Source organism: Heloderma suspectum, chromosome 2 (assembly GCF_057233095.1).
Source record: "Heloderma suspectum isolate Gila_16-S chromosome 2, 16-S_ref, whole genome shotgun sequence".
In the NCBI taxonomy this organism is placed as follows: domain Eukaryota; kingdom Metazoa; phylum Chordata; class Lepidosauria; order Squamata; family Helodermatidae; genus Heloderma; species Heloderma suspectum.
The window spans coordinates 92,170,497-92,189,831 of record NC_139459.1 but is presented as its reverse complement, the minus strand read 5'-3'; the positions used below and the strand labels follow the sequence as shown (position 1 = coordinate 92,189,831).

The 19,335-nt window shown below is 45.1% G+C and overlaps 1 protein-coding gene across 1 annotated transcript; it reads right to left on the bottom strand.

The window, feature by feature from the left end:
- Positions 1-882: 882 nt before the first annotated feature.
- LOC146352482 (fructose-1,6-bisphosphatase 1-like) lies at positions 883-19,130 on the bottom strand. Its single transcript, XM_084834140.1, has 7 exons — positions 18,797-19,130; positions 13,927-14,089; positions 11,126-11,218; positions 8,196-8,336; positions 6,107-6,244; positions 4,905-5,024; positions 883-1,253 (listed from the first exon to the last, which is right to left on the bottom strand). The coding sequence occupies exons 1-7, from the start codon at positions 18,964-18,966 to the stop codon at positions 1,062-1,064; spliced, it is 1,017 nt and encodes a 338-aa protein (XP_084690266.1). The 5' UTR covers positions 18,967-19,130; the 3' UTR covers positions 883-1,061.
- Between the last annotated feature and the right edge of the window lie 205 nt (positions 19,131-19,335).

Sequence of the window (19,335 nt, the reverse complement as noted above, 5' to 3'; positions counted from 1 at the left end):
ATGAGTATTGCTGCCTTAAAGGCACAGCATGTGTATACACAATTTCCAAATAACTGGTTAAATATTCAATCTCCTGAGCTGGCATTTCAATGCAACTCTGCTCCCTGGTGCGACTGGTCCCTCCTGCACCCTGCACGGTACAGATATAAGAAGCAAGTGGCTTGGGGAGAGGGCAAGAAGAGGGTGGAGGAAGGTACTCCTCCCCTGCATGACCCAAAAGGGCCTCTGCCAGTCTTTGCTACCAAACACCCACAACCTTTAGCAGCAAGAAGAAACTGCTTGGGGAAGTCAAAACGGTGAGTGGTACAGACAAGCAGATCCACCCCACTTGCATAAGCACGGGATGCCACTAGAGCCAGAGCAGTACGCGTGTCTATTTGTCCTCCAGCAGCTGAGGATGCCCTGCAACTGCAAGGGATGAACGGCTGAAATCCCACCATTCAGCATGGAATTCAATGAACATGCATTTTCCATCCCAAATTATTTACTTATCCCACTCCAAAAACGCAGCCTTAAAAAATAACACTAAACCTGCACTGGGCTATGACGTAGCTTTCGGATTGCCTTCATCGATATTCCACGGATCTGGCCTGTAAAGTGCAAGATTTTGACTGTTTGAATGGATTGGGCGGTTAAAAATGATTGATCGCATTTATATGCCGTCTTTTTTCCTCCTGGAGGAACCTAAGGCAGCGTACATAATCCTCCTCCTCTCCATTTTATCCTTACAACAACCCTGTGAGGTAGGTTGGGCTGAGAGTCTGTGACTGGCCCAAAGTCACCCAGCGAGCTTCCATGGCCGAGTGGGGACTAGAACCCGGATCTCCCGAGTCCCAGTCCAACACTCTAGCCACGACACCACACTGGTAAAAATGGAACAGCTTCCCATAGATTGGCTTTTAATGGCACAGAGAAGACAGCATGAAGTACTTTTTGCGCATTATGAAGTGATGGCCCTTTTGCACTCCAGAAATGGCTTCGCAGTCAGTAGTATTGCACAGTGTGGTCTTTGGTCCAGAGGCAAGGGCGCTGTATTCACAGACGCGGCAACCCCCTTCTCCTCATTTTGCTGAATGCTTCTTGACCAAGGCAATGTATTCCTGCACATCATCTGGGGACCCCAAGACAATAGGGACGCGCTGGTGAATGTTTTCAGGCTGAATATCCAAGACCGGCTCCTTGCCCGTTGTCGCAACCCCCCCAGCCTTCTCGATGATAAAAGCCATGGGGTTGCATTCATAGAGTAGCCTCAGCTGGAATGAAAGAAGGACAGAGATCGGTGCTGTACTTGTACTGCAAACAAGAAAGCGTTCAGGGTTACGTTGGCAAGAGTGCGCTATGCTTTTATAGTGCGCCTCCTATGGCTTTTCTCAGCACAATCCTCTATCAGGGATGAGAACCTCCAGCACGTGGGGTGGGGTGGGGTGGGGTTGGGGAAGGAACCTCCGGCACACCAGCCCCAAGCCCCACACTCTCTCCCCCACAGGCAGGGAAAATCCCTTCTCTCCAGTTGCTGATCGGAGACAGAGATTGTTGCTGCTTGACACACCATCCATCACTGCATTTAGTCTTTTTTCTTTAAGCCTCCATTGGTGTTAATGGAGGTTTTAAAAAGCCCAATGGCACAACGGAGGGAGTTTTCATGGGAGTTGCTGCTGGGGAGGGATGGGTGGGGTGTCTCCCTACATTGCTACGCCCTTGAAATACCCTCCCCCCCACACACACACCTTACACTACAATCAGGTTTTTAAAAAACTTTCATTGGCACCAATGGAGGCTTTTTAAAAAGCTTAGTTACAAGCAGGGCAGGTATTTTCAGGGTGTGTGTGTTGTGCGTGTGAATATATAGAGGTCTGGGCAATTATACTGGAGGGCCACCTGGCAGTAGCGAGGTGGTCCCACCTGCTGCTGGCATGTACCCTCAATGGACTTGCCAGGAGACAATTTTATTACTATTATATTTATATTTATATTGTATTTATTTATTTATTACATTTATAACCCAACTTTTTTCCTCTTGCAAGGAACCCAAGGCAGCTTACAAGAGACCCAAGGTTCTCCCCCTTCTCCATTTTATCCTCACAATAACAACTTTGTGAGGTGGGTTGGGCTGAGAGTCAGTGACCGGCCCAAAGTCACCCAGTGAGCTTCATGGCCGAGTGGGGACTAGATTCCAGTCCTCCCCAATCCCAGTCCAATACTCAAACCACTACACCACACTGGCTCTTTTCAGCCCCTGGGGCAAAAAAGGTTCTCCCCGCTCTGCTGTGTTTACTCAGAAGTAACTTGCATTTCAAATCGCAGTCTTAATGTAGGAAATGTTGTGTTTCATGATTGACTCTCTTCCAAACATTTTTCAGCAGCAGATACAATTTATGGTCCCTTTACAGGAGCCGGTGTGTTGAAATGGTTAAGAGTGCTGGATCAGAAAACCCAGGTTCAAATCCCCATTCAGCCATGGAGCTCACTGGATGGCCTTGTCTCTCACTCTGTCTCTCACTCTAACCTACCTCACAGGGTTGTTGTGAGAACAGAAGGAGAGAACAAGGTATGCCACCTTGAACTCTTCAGAGAAAAAGTGGTGGGTAAGTCTGTAAGTAAAGGCAGGGTTGGATCAATGAAACTGTGCAGGCGGACAAGCATGATTAATAATTGATACAAAAAGTACTGTTCTGTTCCTGTCTAAAGGAAAAAGGTCCTGTTTGTGACTTTCTGTGTAAATGAGTAATTGCCTCTTATCAACAAGCTGAAGCAAATGTTGACAGAGTTTCAAAATTCAGGTTAACTTTTCTGCTGAACCAGTCCCCTGTCTGACTATGAGTTAGGAAAGAGTTTTCCACAGAAAACACTGTCATCTGCTTCTCAATGATGAACCTTGAGATTTTGCCTGAATGCTACTTGAAAATGTTCATAAACAAATGAGCTCTTATGGCTAAAATGCGGTAGCTCTTTAGTTCAGCAGAATATTTTGCCGCCCTAACTATGCCAGCTATCAAAACTGCCAATGAAAAAATGATAATTACATTTGGCTGCCTCATGTCTGAATTAGATAGTGTTTCCCTGTATTCCTAGGTCTGGGATCAAACTACATGTTACATTAATTACACAGTGTATAACCAAGTATTTTTTTTAACTCTAGAGTAAGCACACGCTGTCCCGATTTTGATCCGGACCACTATGCACTGGGAGAAGAGGATTAAATCTCTCTCCCTCCACATTTGCTTCCTAGCCCACACCCTCCCCACACAGGGGTTAAAAAAGAGGAAAAACCTCCATTGCTGCCAATGGAGACTGCAAGGGGGATTTCTGGAAGCAAACAGAGTGGTGGGGAGGTTTAATCCCACCCTCCCTGTGGTCCCATCCAGATCAGGGCCACACATGCTTAGCCTTGAGGGGAAAAAAAGATACGTTTCAGCTACATGCTATGCAACTGGTATATATTATTTTTTTTAATTATTATTAAATAGATTTATATACTGCTGAACATATTTAAAAATATCTCTACGCAGTTATATACAGAATGAGGTGGTAGAATCCTGAATGGTAAAGTGCATTGTACCAATTCCCACTGCAGGTAGGGGGATGCCATTTTTTATCGCTCCCCCCTGGACCAAGTGTAAAAAAAACCCAGCACATCAGCAGAAAAGGTTCTATCTGAGACTACTCCCTGCTGGGCTAATTTTCCAATGGCAGAATTTTATTTTTACATAGGGAAACATTTAAAAATTGTGATCCCTCACAAGCAGTCTAAATCATACAGCCCACTCTACAACTTTAGTGCTGGGCACTTACAGTAGCTATGCCACAAAGCATCAGAGAGCTGTCATTAACTGATGAGCAAAGGAAAAGAAAGCCACCTAGTGGCCATAGGAAACCATGTAACCTAATGTGTATTTCATCTGTATCAGTAGATGAATACTGATTCGGCAGCAGGAAACAGATGGAGATGTTTTCTGGGCTTGCCAGCTTTCTACCCATCATGTCTTCATATAATTCACAGAAAGAGGCTAAACTCTCTGTCTAGAAAAGGGGAAGGTGTGATCCACCAAGCCCTATTTGATTCTTTTTAGAATGAGTACTCTACTTACATGCTCACCCACAAATATTGTCATTTGCCAAGTTACACTTCCCTAGAAGTCTCAGAACTTTGGCAGGGGACATTACTAGGGATGGACGGACTGTGTAAAATCCGTTCCATCTGTGTTTTGCAGATTATCAAGTGCCTTTCATTTCGTTGTCCGCCCATCCACGGAATCAGATTTTTTTTTTGTTTCCAAATTTGCAGAAATGCACATTTGTGCAATTTTGCAAGTGCAAAAATGCGCAACTTCCCTTAAAATGCACATTTTCACACTTCAAGCCTATGGGGGAAATGCACATTTTTGGCCAGGTTTTCTCTTTTTTTGCATATTTTTCTATGACAAAATTTGTGCAAAATTCAGGAAAGTTAGAAAACTGGTCCACAAGACTGCGAAATTCACCCGGCAGGGGAGAAGTTGGTCTGCTGCGGAATCTGCGGGTTGGATTCCTGAAAATCTGAACTCATTTGGTTCCGTTGTGAATTTCTCTGACATCCCTAGGCATTATTCAGTACATAGCTGGCTGGGGATGCTGGGAGTTGTATTCCAACACAACTGGAGGGGCCCAGGTTGGGGAAGGCTGATTGTAACTTCATCATGGCATTGCCCAATGGTGTCACACCCTGCAGAGTGGAGAAGGCAGATTCGGAACAAGGAGAGGGCGCCCCCCCCCCACATACTTTTCATCAAATACAGCAACATCATGCTATGTTCTTGGCCAATGTGCTACGACTCAACACCTAAACATATATTCAGAAGTAGGCTGAGGTGTAAAATGTGAAGAGAATAATGGCATCAAATGTAAAAATAGGCTTTTAATATTACCTTTCCCTTGGGGCTCTTTGAGTTGGCTGGATACATAAAGATTCCTCCGTACACCAGCGTACGATGCACATCAGCCACCATGGAACCAATGTATCTGCTGCCATAGGGAGAGCTCCCATCCTGTTGCCAAAACAATGTATTAGGATAAACATTTCTTTAAAGGCACAACATCTTACAAATTGATGGTTCATGGGTAGCAACTATCCCCATCTCAAGTCAGGTCCGGATGACAGCTGGATGCTTCCTCCTTCCAGCACTGTAGCACCCAACTTGAAGGCCAGGAATTCTCCCAAGAAACAGAAGATGCCCATTGCCCCATGCTCGCTGTTGGGGAACAAGCTACACAGATGCCACAATCACACCCTTGAGCCACATGAAAAGGCAAGGAATCAGCAAAGGCTGGAGCACACTGTGTGCGCAGAGAGTATGGAGTGGATGCTCCAAAAGAGCGCATTTCATCCCCTAATTAGCACTGTGGCCATGCCTTAGCGCCACTACCTAAATTACAAAATTCCTACACTGTAGGAAAAGCATTCAAAAACATGGTCATCGCCCTAGACAATGATTGCTCATATCCCTATTTTACTGCATTTATAGGTTCCCTTTGCCTCGCAGGTTCCCTTTGCCTCTACGCACAGTCAGAGGACTGTGTGATGTCACAGATAACAATCCACATGTATTTTTTCCACACTCCTTTCCCTACAAAGGGATTTCATGCAGGAAATTTCTAACATTTGAACCAGCCCTTAGAGCTCTTTGGACACACCATATTGATTATTATTACTCTCGAGCTCAACCTGGCATCACATTTTGAATCCACAAAATTGTGCACAAGTTCTGCAAAAAAAGATTGAGTCAGACCCAGAGAGGTTTCCTCTGCTGGATCTCCCTGCCCCCCCCCTCCCCAGGGGAGCCCCAACCTCCTGAAAATGCTACCCAAAGGGTCAGGAAACTGTGCTGAATGGGATGAGCTGTAGTGCAGATGGAGAGGGGGATCCCTAAAAATCAGGCAGAGGCACCTCCCACAACCAGAGCTCTTCTGTCCACAGAAGGCAGATCCTGGATCCAACCCCAGGAATGTAAGGGAACAGCTGGATTCAACCTTTGTGGGATTCTATAAAGCCTATACATGTGGCTTCAAAGGCATTATTATTCCCTGTGTATCTTGATTTGAATTTTTTGTGTGGAATGTGGAAGTCTACCTCTGGAAATTTCTTCTTCTTAAGATATTCTGTGACGGCAGGATCAAAATATGCAGCATATCCCTCATTGAGGCTGTAGATATTTCCTTTCTTCTTGATTCTTACATCCCGGTTGACCAAAATGAATTCCCCAATAGCCTAGCATAAGAAAAAGAAAGCGCCGCCATTTTTATAGCACATATATATTTTGTGCCGAAGTCACACATAGGGTTTTCTCCGTCACTGTCCATCCGCAGCAGAACAGAAACTGCTAGCAGAATGGATTTCCCATCTACTCTAGGGAGCTGGGAAACCCTATGGAACAGATTTGGGGAACATGCAGTGGAAGGCGGAAGTCCAATTACATGAACTGAAGCCCACTTCCACTATCAGTTGGATTTAACTCACAGTTTTCAAAACAAAGCAAACCCTCCCCACCCTTATAGCAATGTGAAGTGTTGGACAAGTTAGTACCAGTAGAACAGTGCATGTCTATAGCTGTGGGCCAGCTAGACAATAGTTATAGAAAGTATCAAACTCCAGTTCCTTGGAACTGAACAAACAGGGTAAAATTCAAGCAAGGTCATCCATCCTTGCTTCTTCTAGAAAGTAATTCTAATCTAAGCTGTATAGCATGAGCTATGTTAAAACATGCACTTTATTGCAGAAATTCAATGATGAAAGGATTCTAGGATATTTAAGTTGTCACACATACAAACACCCCACTTACTCTTTAAGACATCAGGAGGCAATCTGAAAGTGTACAAGAACATCTGTTAACACAATTTTGTTAAGATATAGATTAACAGAAGATACCCTTGTTTTGAAATAGCTACTGAGTAAATAGTGATGCTTTAAATTCTAAGATCATTAAAACTGTATACATGAAAGATGAATATACTAAACTACATTACATTTACTACATCACATGCAGCCATGTCAGGTTTTTTCCTTACTCAAAAGTAAGAGATGGGATGGGGTTTTTAGCTCCGTGTGCTTACTTTTGAGAAAGAAAAAAGAAAAGTTATAACTGCATACAATGGATTAAAGGTAATGTGTAGTTGTCCCTAATGCTAAAAGTGAAGGGAGCCTTTGTCCTTAAACCATGCTTTACATGAACTCGCACATCATTCATGATCACCTGCTTTTTGTGCAGTTTATTTGCGAGTCCTGTGTTTCAGCAAAAGCCAAGAAACCCGATTTCATATGAGAAGTTTGTAGTCACCTATTATTTATATGTACTTAAGGCTTGTTACACAGATGGCAAAACATGCCGAACTGCCGTATGAAATGGTGAGGGGCAAAGTCACCCAATCATCATGTTTTGTTGTTATTATTTTATCCTTAAGGTGGCAGTTTGGGTTTGTGGGGAGGGGCTAGGCTCCAAGGCAGTTCCGGCTTATGTGCAGATACACAAAAAGGGCATCCCAGAATGTCCCTCTGATGGAAGCCAGACTCCCATACTGGCACCTGCATAGTTGCTATGTGGAGGAGGGATAGAGTAATGGAGGCTCACTGGGATGGGCTGGCTGGCACTTTGTTCCTCACATCTGTTATTCAGGGATATATTTCATCTGAGTATGGACTGCCTAGTTCTCTTAGCTCATATCATGGGTGGAGCTAGAATGGAACAGGCAGAAGGAGCTTTTAGGTGGGTAGAGCTGAGAGAAGGTATGGTGGGAGTAGCACCCCCACTTTTTGGAAGCACCAGCTGCCCCAGATTATCTGGCACTTTCAGTATGTGAAGTCCTATATGATCTTTGTCTTGTTTGTCCCATAACAACCTTGTGACTTTCAATCACAAATGTTATCTATGTAAAATGAGAATAAAGAGCAGAATTGCAAGACCACAGCCAAGCAAGGATTTGAACTTAGGGCTCCGTAGGTCGAAAGCAGGTGAGCTATTCTTTCTTTGATTATGCACATGGATTTTTATTTTGTTCCTTTTGTTCCATGACTGCACATGACTTTTTAAAAGTGGGATCGCTGCTGTTAATTTCCCTTAGTGAAAAAAATAATTCTCATTTTTTAAATGATAAAATATTTCCTTGCTTGTTTGTTTTAAAGTACAGATGATAAAATTTTAATGGACCATCATCGCACTCCTTACTGGATCAAGCATAAAACAGTTGACGCCACATTCCAGAGCCAGAACAAGCATGGTGGCACTGCCATAGAGGGCATAGCCAGCTGCCACAAGATTACGCCCAGGCTGCAGAGCATCTTTCTCCGAAGGTGCGCCAGGAGAGACCTTGAGTAAGAGAGAGAAGAGCCTTAAAAATCTGGAAGTTTCAAATTTTTAACCTTAAAAGGTATTCTTAAGAGCAATCCTCTTCCCCTGAAGCATGAAAGATGGAGATGTCTGAAGAAAGAGAACCGGATGGAAAGGGACAATGCTAAAGATAATTTTATGGGACTGGCATGAGCAGGGTTTAACTGCTTCATTTAGTGCTGGAGGAGTTTCCCCTCAATCCAAGTGTTTGGAGGCTCTATGGAAGTATAACTAACAGTATAACAGTTTGGAGGCTGCTGGAATATCTCATTAAACCCACTGCTTTGTCAACGAAAATCTTCGTTATCGGCAAGTATGGTATTTTCTGCTTAAACATATGGCAGAGATAGCAGTACTTCTAGAATTAGGTTGAATAATGGCACGTGATTGTCAACCCTGACAAAAGACCGCAGTTGTGGGTTTAACACAGGGATGGGCAACTTGCGTCCCTCCAGATGTCTTAGCCAACACAGCCAACAGGGAGGGATTATGGGAGTTATAAGCCAAAACATCTGGAGCGAGAGAAGTTGCCTGATGGTTTAATACTCATGAAGGTTGCAGTTACCAGGTCCCTCAGTATTTTTTCTCACAGCTTAAATAATCCTTGGGAGAGGATTGGACTCTGAGGACCTGCGCCATTGGACCCCAAATCCCACCACCCCCTTTAGACATCCGGCTGAAACGAAGTAAGTGGCTTGTGACTTGCCTCCCTTCAGTACGACTTTCAACCTTGTGCTGAGGGCTCATACCCGCCACTGGTCTCACACCACCAGAGCTACGCGGCAGCATGTTAATGCACAGCCTCCAGCTGCCATGGGGTTTTGGAGCTTGGGGAGGCATTCTGAACCCACAATATTTTTCCACCAGAGGAAGGGGTCTCTAACAAAAGTAGAGACCTTCTTCTCCTCCTATTAAAGCCCTGAGTGCATCCACAACTGGCAGGTAAATACACACACTGGGATTTTTTTTTATCAGTAACCCTTGTTTTTATTAAACTTTGATTGAATATGTAGTCATTGGATTTTAATATATCTTTTGTATGGTTTTCATTTTGTATGCTGCCTTGAGAGGGTTTTATCCTTAAAGGCAGCCTAAAAATAAGTAAAAATCCCTTGCATCTTTAATAAATACCAACGAAGACCTGGCACTAATTTAAATATATTTGTTAGTACTGAAGGAAGGGTACACAGTCTTCTTACCCAAATGTTAACTTTGAAAGTCAGCAAAACTATTGTTATGCTGCTCAAAAAGGACCTTTATGGCACTAGGGCTGATGGGAATAAAAATGATTAGGTACATTGTAGGGAACCAAGGATGGGGGAGGAGAGGTAATATGGTGAATGCAAGCCTAAGTACAAGAGAGTCTTGTAGTCATTTTTTAACACAGCAGGACAAATTCCCAGTGACAGCCCATAAAAACTGCCTTCCTAGTGCAGAGTACAGTTTCATCTAGTCCAGCATTCTGCCCTCCAAGCAGTAGCTCTGGGAAGCTCACCACCACTCTGTATATATGAGGCCCCATGCTCAGCTCCTGAGAAGCACAATTAAGAGATGGGCAAGATTTGGAGGGGTTTTTGAGACTCAAGAGTGATGGCATTCAACTGCGCAGGTGACTGTAAGCTCCTTAATAAGCCAAGGTATTAACAAGCATAAAGACTGACTGATTCTGTTGCCAATACACTTTCGTAGGGATAAACTAAACATTACATTGAAGACATAGCTGCTAGCTCTTTTTCTTTCTTTTTTTAACAGTTGAAGGCCCCCTGATCTTTGCTGGGAACCCCCAACCTAGGGAGATTTAATCCTTCCCTCCCCAGCTGCAATAATCCACCCCGTCCAGTGCAGCTATGGGGTTTAGAAAAGTCTCCATTTGTGACAATAGGGAATTTTTTCCCCCTAAGCCTTGTAGCCATACTGGAGGAGCAATTATTGGTAAAATGTAGCTGCAGAGGGAAGGATTAAACCTCCCTTTCCCATATGGGGAGGGTGGTACCCAATAAAAATCAGATGCCATCCCCTGTGAAAGAGAGAGAGATGTAACATGTAGTTTGACCCTAAAAATGCATCTTGGCAGATGAATCTGTCAATCTTATACTCCGTGACCCTTAGTGTTGTTTGGTAATTATTTTGCTGTTTGGCTGAGGGGATTGCCTAACTCTGGGGATTTAGTAACTAACCACCACCTACTCCTACTACTACTACTACTACTACTACTACAGTACACTGAATCCTAGAATCAGAAGAAGTAAAACAAATAGCAGGGTGTGTGCCTTAAACACAAACAGTTGATGTATTAAACACATGTTAATCCAGAACTTCAGGTTTCTTCAAGCAGGGCACCCGTCTGTCAAGATGACATGCACATCTTCACATGACAACACTCAAATTGTTTGTGCAAATAAAATCCCCAGGAGTTAGCCAAACTCCTAGTGGCACGAGTGCTTTGAGGATTACATTGCAACTTTGCATTTTAGGCTACAAGCTCACTTCCTCCTTTTGAAAAGTCACATCACACTATTCAATGTGGTGTTTAAGTCATTAAATTGAATGGCTCAAATACACCTCAACCAAAGAAAAATCATACCTAATTTGATTCTGACTAAGCCTAATGCTCTTTCTTGTCAGTTAACCCTTGTCACTTCTAACTGCAAATCTGAGAAAGTTTGACATTAATAGAAGCTGAAATCTGGCCCTCAAAGCAGTTTATGATGTTTGTTTTTACTCCTATTACCTCACAATTGCATAAGCAACCATTAAATGTTTCCTACCTTTCTGTAGATTCCAAAAATGGTTCCAATAGAAACAAGGCAGTCAATGTTAGAAGAGCCATCAAGTGGATCCATGCAGACTATATATTTACCCTACAAGATAAGAACATTTGAATACACGTTAAGCAAACTAGATGTGTGTACACAAAGCCATGCTTGTTTTAGTGCTAAAATACTCTGTCTGAACAATGGCACTAAGGGGATTTTAGCCGACTTTTCCAATGCTGCCTATTTAGTGTTAAAGGCATTAACAGTCAGTTGGTCTCATGCTGTTGGGCCCTAAACTATAAATGAGGAAGAAGCTGTCATATTCAAGATCTATTATATAACAACACATTTCTCAAAAGGGAAAATTGTTGTTCAAAGTTGGTTGCTTGAACAAAGTTTTGTCACCCTGATAAAAACAATTTGGGATTTTAGACACAGGAACTCAGGGCCTAAGCAGACATCACTTCTTTCTTTTTCCCCATTTTTACTCTAGTGTAAATGCAGGTGTCCCAATCCGGATTGGGACCATAATTGAGGTATCATGTTCTTATTTTTATATTTTTATGTAGAAACAATTATTATGTTAAAGCCCCTACCCTGCCCAATGCTAAGGTTCTGATCCAGATCGGGGCCTCTGCGCTTACACTAGAGTATAAATAAGGGGGAAGATGTAGCTCCTAGCTATGTTTTTAAAGTAATGTCTGCTTTGACCATCAATAACTGAAGCACATAATGCAGTGAGGCCACAGGCAGAGGCTTATTTCAGCCACAAATTTCAAAGACATATTTGGTAAAATTTCATCCCGCTATATATACCTCAGAGTCTGTAGGACTTCACAGAGAATGAACAAAAATGATTTGCGAACATTCATAACAAATGGCAGACATTCTGGACAAAACAACATACAAACCAAATCAGCATAGAAAACCAATCAACATACAAGCCATGAAACAAGGATAGGAGCCCAATCCACTAAGAACTCTCTCCTGTACAAGTTCCATTAAAATGAATGGGGGCTTACACCCAAATCCCGTGAGTTTCAATGAGGCTGGTATTGGAAGTAGTTCCAGAGCAAGAACAGTAGCAGAAAGCTTATCCTTCATGCAAAAAAAAAAAAAAATGTCAAGCTTAGAACATTTCTAATCAGAATTTGGGTTGTACTATAAAAATTAGGTATACATTCACAAGAGATGCATAGGCTAATAGTGTTTGGAGTTCACTGATACATTTGCAGAAGGAGATACTACTTAGTAACTGGACAAGCAGTAAGAATGAGACAGGTGGCTACCAGGAAGAGGGCCTTTTCTGCTGTGGCACCGCGGCTGTGGAATGAGCTCCTTAGAGAGGTTCGCCTGGCACCTACATTGTACTCCTTCTGGCGCCAAGTGAAGACCTTTTTATTCTCCCAGTATTTTAGCATTTTAGCTTCCTAGTCTTTTAGCTTTGGTGTTTTAAATCTGTATTTTAAATCTCTGCATTGCTGCTAGGTTTTATTCTAGTCACACTGTTATATTGTGGTTTTAAGCTTTTATATTTTAGATTGTTTTATGCTGCACTTTGTGGTTTTGAGCTTTGGTATTGGGCAATATAGAAATGAAATAAATAATAAATAAAGGGTAAAGGTATGGTGCACACTACAACACTTCCAGTATTTCAAACCAACTGGTGAATTACACCTTAGAAAGCTATTCCTGAGCTTGTCTGTTCACTGAGCAGTCAGAATTGCCACACAGGGGAAAGAAGAAAAGGGAAAGGTTCTGCTCTTGGTCCAACTGTCCAATCAAGGGGAAGTCAAGGTCAGGTTCATTCCAGTAGGGCCCAGTCCTTAGAAGTAGCTCTGCCACCACATGCCTTCTCCATAACATCCTTCACTACATCTGAATGTATGAAATCTGTAGCAATCCAGACACGGGGCTATGGCGAAAAACATCTCGTTTGGCCCTGGCTGAGTTATCTCAGCAAACACCTGGGGTAGAATCCAACTGAAGTCCAACTTCCAGTAGACCCATTGAAATGAATGGGACTTACATTAGTCATGACTTACTTAAGTACCATTCATTTCAATGAGTCTACCCTAAGTAGGACTTTAGTTGGATTCTACCCAGTCTTAAGTTCACATTTGCTGAGATAATGGGGACTGCAGGGCAGAGGAGGGGAAGACTGGTGGGTGGAAAGGGTGCTTAATCTATCCTACACCCACTCTTTCCCCCTACAAATGCCTCCACAAGGCTGTTTGTCCTCCAGTTGGGTTTGAAAAGCAGGGCGAGGGCTTTTAAACAACACAGGGGCCATTTTACAGGAGAGAGTCTTCAGGCAGGGGAAGGTTTAAACACCGCACTGTTGCCCACAGATTCTCTCCCTTTAAATTCCCTCCCAGCCCTTGCATTACAATTAGGAGGGCAGGGCTGGTTCAAGACTTTTTTTTTGCCTGAAGCAGGGCAGCAAATGTATCTGAGCTAGAAAATTGCACAAGCACCTCTTCCCCCTTCCTGGCAGTAAAAATGCATTGATTAAATAACTAGCTAACCATTTGCTGCCCTTTTATGACACCTACAATCAGCTGCCTGAGGTAGCCATTTAATGACTCATGGCAGGGCCAGCTTTGTATGAGAAAATACAGGGTTGGGAATCCCACGTTTCCCTTGGAATGTCTAGGCCCACCATCAATACAGCCTGCTTACATTTTCGGCATTCAGAAGGTTACTGCCCTTTGTCCTGTGCAGTCCATATCTAAGGTTAATTTATACATGTTTCTCTGTTGCTCAATGCTGCTTTGTTAGTAAGCCCTGGAAAAGTTTTTAGAAGTACTGACTTGCTTATCTTCCTCCACGATGAGAGCCTCTTTGTTTTCTTCTGACACAATCACACATGTTGTGAAAGATGACTTGAGCATGTTGATCACCATGTCATTGGAAAGGACATCTAGTTTCTTTACTTGGTCTCCCGTCACATTGGTAGAACCAGCAATTCCATAACTGAGCCAAGAGGAAAAGGTCATCAGAAAAAGATTGCTTGGGAAGCATTTTTGATTGTTTGTTTTAAACAAGTGGGGCACAACTCTCAAGCACTCTTGTATCATGTAGGATTCAGATATCTCACATAGACCCCAGGGACTTTGGTTCCACCATGTTTTGTTATAATCAGTTAGGGTTACACAATTTCTTTCAATAATTAGTTACGGTCCTATATTAAGAAGGGTAGTCAGGAAATGCATGTTGACACACTCAGATTTGCACATTTCCCCCTTCTGCTTCCTCTTCTGGCATGACCACCAAGAGGAGTTTAGAAACTTTCACTTCCTATTATAATTAATCACAGTTTGGTGTGTCATCTGAAACCTAAACTGTAGTTAATGTTAACTGTGGTTTACTTAAACAAGTCAACTTCATAACCCATGGTTTGAAGTTGGCTTCTTTCAAACAAATTATCGTTAAGATTAATCAGTTTGTCAGGTTTGGATGACATGACAAGTTGGTTTAATCTAAACCAGAGGCAAAAACTCCCAAACTCCTACTTATGGCCATGCTGGACGAGAGGGGAAGCACATGAAGCTCATTCTCATCATGCTAAGCTATGGTTTAGCATGACGTCTGAACACAGCTATAAACATGTGTATGAGTTTTTTCATACTTCTATATTAATGTTTCTTTTGCAACTCTCAAGAATGTCACTCTGCCCTTCTTAATTTTCATTTTTAAAATCTTAAAGCAATCACCAGAATTGTTTTTTAAAATTCTCACAAAACTCTTCAAAAACTGCTGACAATTGCAAGAGTATAATAATAAAAGATGTGCCTGTCTGCCCATCAGCATCATAGTGCCATGACCATGAAACCTAGACACCTGAAACTTGGCATGAATACTAAAGGGACCCTATGGGCATGCACCTCATGATTATTTTGTTTTTTAAATACATTAATTACTTTTAATTAATTTGAATGTGTCCATGTGGTTAAAGCCTGCAGTAACATTTTCAGCCACTAGGGACAGACTTCCCTAACCAGTACATAGTTTTCCCGTCCATATAGGAACTTCGGAAGATTCCGTTTGGGGGATGAAGCTCGACGGATTTTTTCCAGTTCAGCCCATGGATTTTGTTCCGCTTCCCTCTGCTGGAGCCAATTTGCTCTGAAGCAAGTTGAGCCAGTAAGCAGATTTAGGTGTGTGTTTTTTAATCGTGGCAATTTGTGCATCCCCCCAGGTTCCGCCATTTGCACAAATTGCAATTTGGACAACTGGGGGTGGTGGATCTTGGAATGTCCTCAAATATCATCTTAATTTTTTTTAGTTGCCACTCTTGTGCAACTGCACAGCATCGCAAGTCTGCCTATGTCTGCTATGTGGCCCAGCAGGCATGTTCCCCTCTTGTCAATATCCTTGTCAGTTTCACCCTCTCTGCATTACTTCATTTAGCCCAGCAGAGCCCTGTTCTGGTCAAACAACTTGTCAGTTCCCGCCACTCCCCCACTTCTCTCAGGAAGTGATTTGACAGCTGACAGTGTCAATTACCCACTGACAGCTCAGGAAAGGGAGAGCAAATCGCCCACTTAGCAACCTCATCCTCAGGGTTACAAGTGCTGAGCTGACACTTAGGGGTGCCCGGTTTCCACTGCACACTTGCCCAAGTCTCCAGCAAGTGATTTTAACAAAGATCTAGGGTCCACGCCCTTTTCGCAGCTCCCATTTGCAATAACATGGGAGCTGTGAAAAAGGGGTGGACCCTAGATCTGTCTTAAAATCACTTGCTGGAGGCTCACACAAGTGTGCAGTGGGAGCTGGGCACCCCTAAGTGTCAGTTCAGCACTTATAACCCCGAGGATGACGTGGGTTACTGCTCCCCTTTTCTCGAGTTGCCAGGGAGTAATCTGCACACACTTGACACTGACAGCTGTTAAATCATTTCCAGGGTGGTGGGTGGGGATTGACAAGTTTTTCACAAGAACAGAATATGGCTCTGCTGGACTAAATGAAGTAATGTGGAGTGCACTTTTAAATCCCACAGGCTTTTATCAACAAGAACCGAGCTCATGCTCAGCTTTCCAAATGAAATCAATGGAACTTAGAATTACCAAATATAGATTTTTCGAAGAGGGGACAAATCAGTGTTTTGCCTTTCATTATCCTTTAAAGCCATTTCAATGCTGAATTTAGCAAGAAAACCCATATGCGACTGAAGCAGTCACACCGATGCTGCATGAAATGTACCCTGAACTGTAAATACCACCTTGCTCTAAGGCAACACTGCTGTCCAAATAATCTAAAAGGGCAAAGGCTAAAGCTTGCTGTTGGATTTCTCAGAAACTTCTGTAGATGTAAGTTGGGCATGACTGAACGACTGAACAACAACAACCTACTATTTAAAACGCTTTAATTTCCTGTTTTGTTTTTACATAAATCTGTATCAAAATAAGATCACATTGTCCTAGATCAACCTTCCCTCCAGATGCGTTGGACTAAAACTCCCATGATCACCAGCCATTGAATATTCAAAAACTGCCTGGCACATGCCATGGCGGGCAGCAGTGATCGTGCAAAATGGGTCAATGTGAATTATATCCAGGAATACATAGTAAGGAAATTCACTGAGATGTTGCCTGCATAACACATTAACCAAATCTTATGCTGATAAGATACTGCAAACTGCTACTGTGCTGGCTCGAATTGCAATGGGGGAAGGGCCAACATAACCACTCCAACAAGAGCTTCAGGGAGGTATGTCCCAATAGATGTACTCATGAAGAATGGTGACATCCTTCTCTTTGTGCTCTCACTTCCCATGGAGATGTAATTTACAGACGGTTGCACTTGCATCATAACTAGCTCTTGAGAGAGTAAACACAATTAGAGGGTGTTTGTTTCATTGTGTGATATGCACTTCAAGGGTGGTGTTTTTTTTAAAACAGGACAAGAAAAATTCTCATTTATCCAGTGTCCCAAAAGACTGAAAGAAAACCACGTCAAAGCTTCCCAAGCGAGGTGCTCTTGCCCTTCTGTGGTACTCTGAAATACCATCAATCAACTTCTATATCCAGTTTAACTTATTTTAAGTACTAAATGTTTCCTGGATAGAACTGTTGAAGAAAAAACCTGGACAAGACCAAGAACACAATCCTGTACCTCAGCCTTTCCCAACCTGCCCACCCCTGCAGTGTTGGACTACAACTCCCAGCATGCCCCAGTTAGCCATGGAGTTGTATGTAGTCCAACACAGCCAAAGGGCCCGAGGTTGGGAAAGGCTTGTATACCTATCTGCCTCGGAGCAAGCCTCATTTAACTCAGTAAGCCTCACTGTGGTATCAGATTGCACCGGGTAGTGAAGCCACACTTGGGCACACTTTTACTGCAGGAAGGGAGGGTGAATAAGCAGGTGGCAGCCGCTGCCCCACATACTTGCCCTCCCTTCTGGGTGGCACAGTAGGAAGGAGTGAGATCGCTGCGCCGACCAAGAGGAGAGCGCAGGTAGGTGTGTGAGAAGGCTACCTGGAATGATCAGGTGGGCAAATGGAAGCATTCACTGCATCCATTTGCTCACCGCTTCCGCCGCCTGTCAATCTCTGGGAAGCACAGCAGAAAGTATTGGGTTCATGGGGCGACTCACACTGCTGTGCCTACTCACAGAGAAAGAGTGCAGGTGTACAACCAAGGGGAACAAGTGGCTGCTTTCTCTCTCTCTCTTTTTTTTTTGCTCAACCTTCACCACCACACAGAACAGCCTTCCAGGTGTGTTGGACTACAACTCCCATCGTCATTAGCCAGCATGGCCACTGGGGTGGCTGGTGTATGCCCCAGCTGTGGGCTGCTAAGGTTTGGATGTGCCGAGATAATGATAACCCCCAAACCTTAGCAGCCCACGGCCGGGGCATACAGCTGGCTAGGGACGATGGGTGTTGTAGTCCAACACACCAGGTTGGGGAAAGCTGACATGAGAGAAAAGAGAGGGGAGGGCAAGAGAGCAGGGAGAGACAGCAGCTCATGCTTTCTCGGGGCGAGGCACAGGGCCCAGTCCTCCTCGCCACACTGACAGCTCCCTCGGATTCCCTCCCAGAGACAGCGCGGATGAAGGGGCAGAGGCAGGCACAGTCACCTCCTCTTCCTGCTCACTCCACCAGCACCTGCCTTTCGGAGAGCAGGGCTGGCCCAAGCCTCAGCATCACACCTTCCTGAGCGCAAGAGGAGGCAGCTGCTGTCCTGTGCCAACCGCCCTCCAGGTCGGAGTGGCAGGAGTTAGTGAGAAGGAGCCGCTGCTGTGCATGGCACAGGGCAGGGGGCGCCCTGCCCCACCCCGCCAGGCCCAGACCGCCCAGGGACTGCTGCGCTCGAGTGGACCGGTGGGTCGTCCCGAGATGCTAGGCGGCGATTGCACCACCAGTCCGACTACAGCTCCCACCATCCCAGCCAGCATGGCCAATGGTCAGGGATTATGGGATCCGCCGTCCAAACACCCCCGGGGTCCCAAGGTTTGGAAACGCCGCGCTAGGGGGCCTCGGCAGCCGCCCGGTGCTGCTGCTGCTGCTAACCCCCGAGGCAGGCGGCCGATGCGGGGGGGGGGGGAGTCCCAAGAGCGGGTGAGGACGTTGGACGGAGCCCCCCTCCGCTTGGGGAGGGGCGGCGAGGGTCGCACGCCAGCAGGGGCCGCGGGCTTTCTCGGCGGCGCCGAAGCAGCCGCGCTGGGCGCGGACTCACAGGTTGGCGATGCCCGCCTTGCGCACGGCCGTGGAGATGGCCTTGACGGCCGTGCAGAGCGAGTTCAGCAGCTGGGTGAGCTCGCCGGTGCTCCGCACTTTCCTGCCTTCCTCCATCACGAAGCGGGTCAGGGTGGTCACATTGGTGTCGAAGGTGGATCGGTCGGTCATGATGGGGCACCGAGAGCGGCGCGGCTGGTGCTGCTGGTGGAGGAGGAGCGGGGGGAGGAAGTGGCGGCCGCTGGCGCTGCGCTCTTTGCAGGGGGGCGATCGGCGGGGGGCGGCGGCGGCAGCGATCCCTCCGGCCCAGCCTTCTTTTACACCCCGGAACCGCTGCCGCTCCGGGGGCAGGCAAAGGACGGGCGGGGAGGAGCGGCGCCTCCTCCCCGCCACCGCCCAATTGTGAGACGGGGCTGCGGAACAGCCCAGTTCCGCCTTCGGGGAGGGGAGAGAAGCAGCTCAGACGCAACGTTCCCTCCCCAGAACCGGGGGGGGGGGGACTGGAGCAGGCGCCGGCGAGACCCTTTAGACACGGCCCAA

Coding starts and splice junctions, on each gene's coding strand:
- LOC146352482 (XM_084834140.1), bottom strand. CDS start 18,966: ATGACCGACCGATCCACCTTCGACACCAATGTGACCACCCTGACCCGC. Junction 14,090..18,796: donor AAGGCGGGCATCGCCAACCT/GTGAGTCCGCGC, acceptor CTCTTGGCTCAG/TTATGGAATTGCTGGTTCTA. Junction 8,337..11,125: donor TTTTTGGAATCTACAGAAAG/GTAGGAAACATT, acceptor CTCTTACTCAAG/GTCTCTCCTGGCGCACCTTC.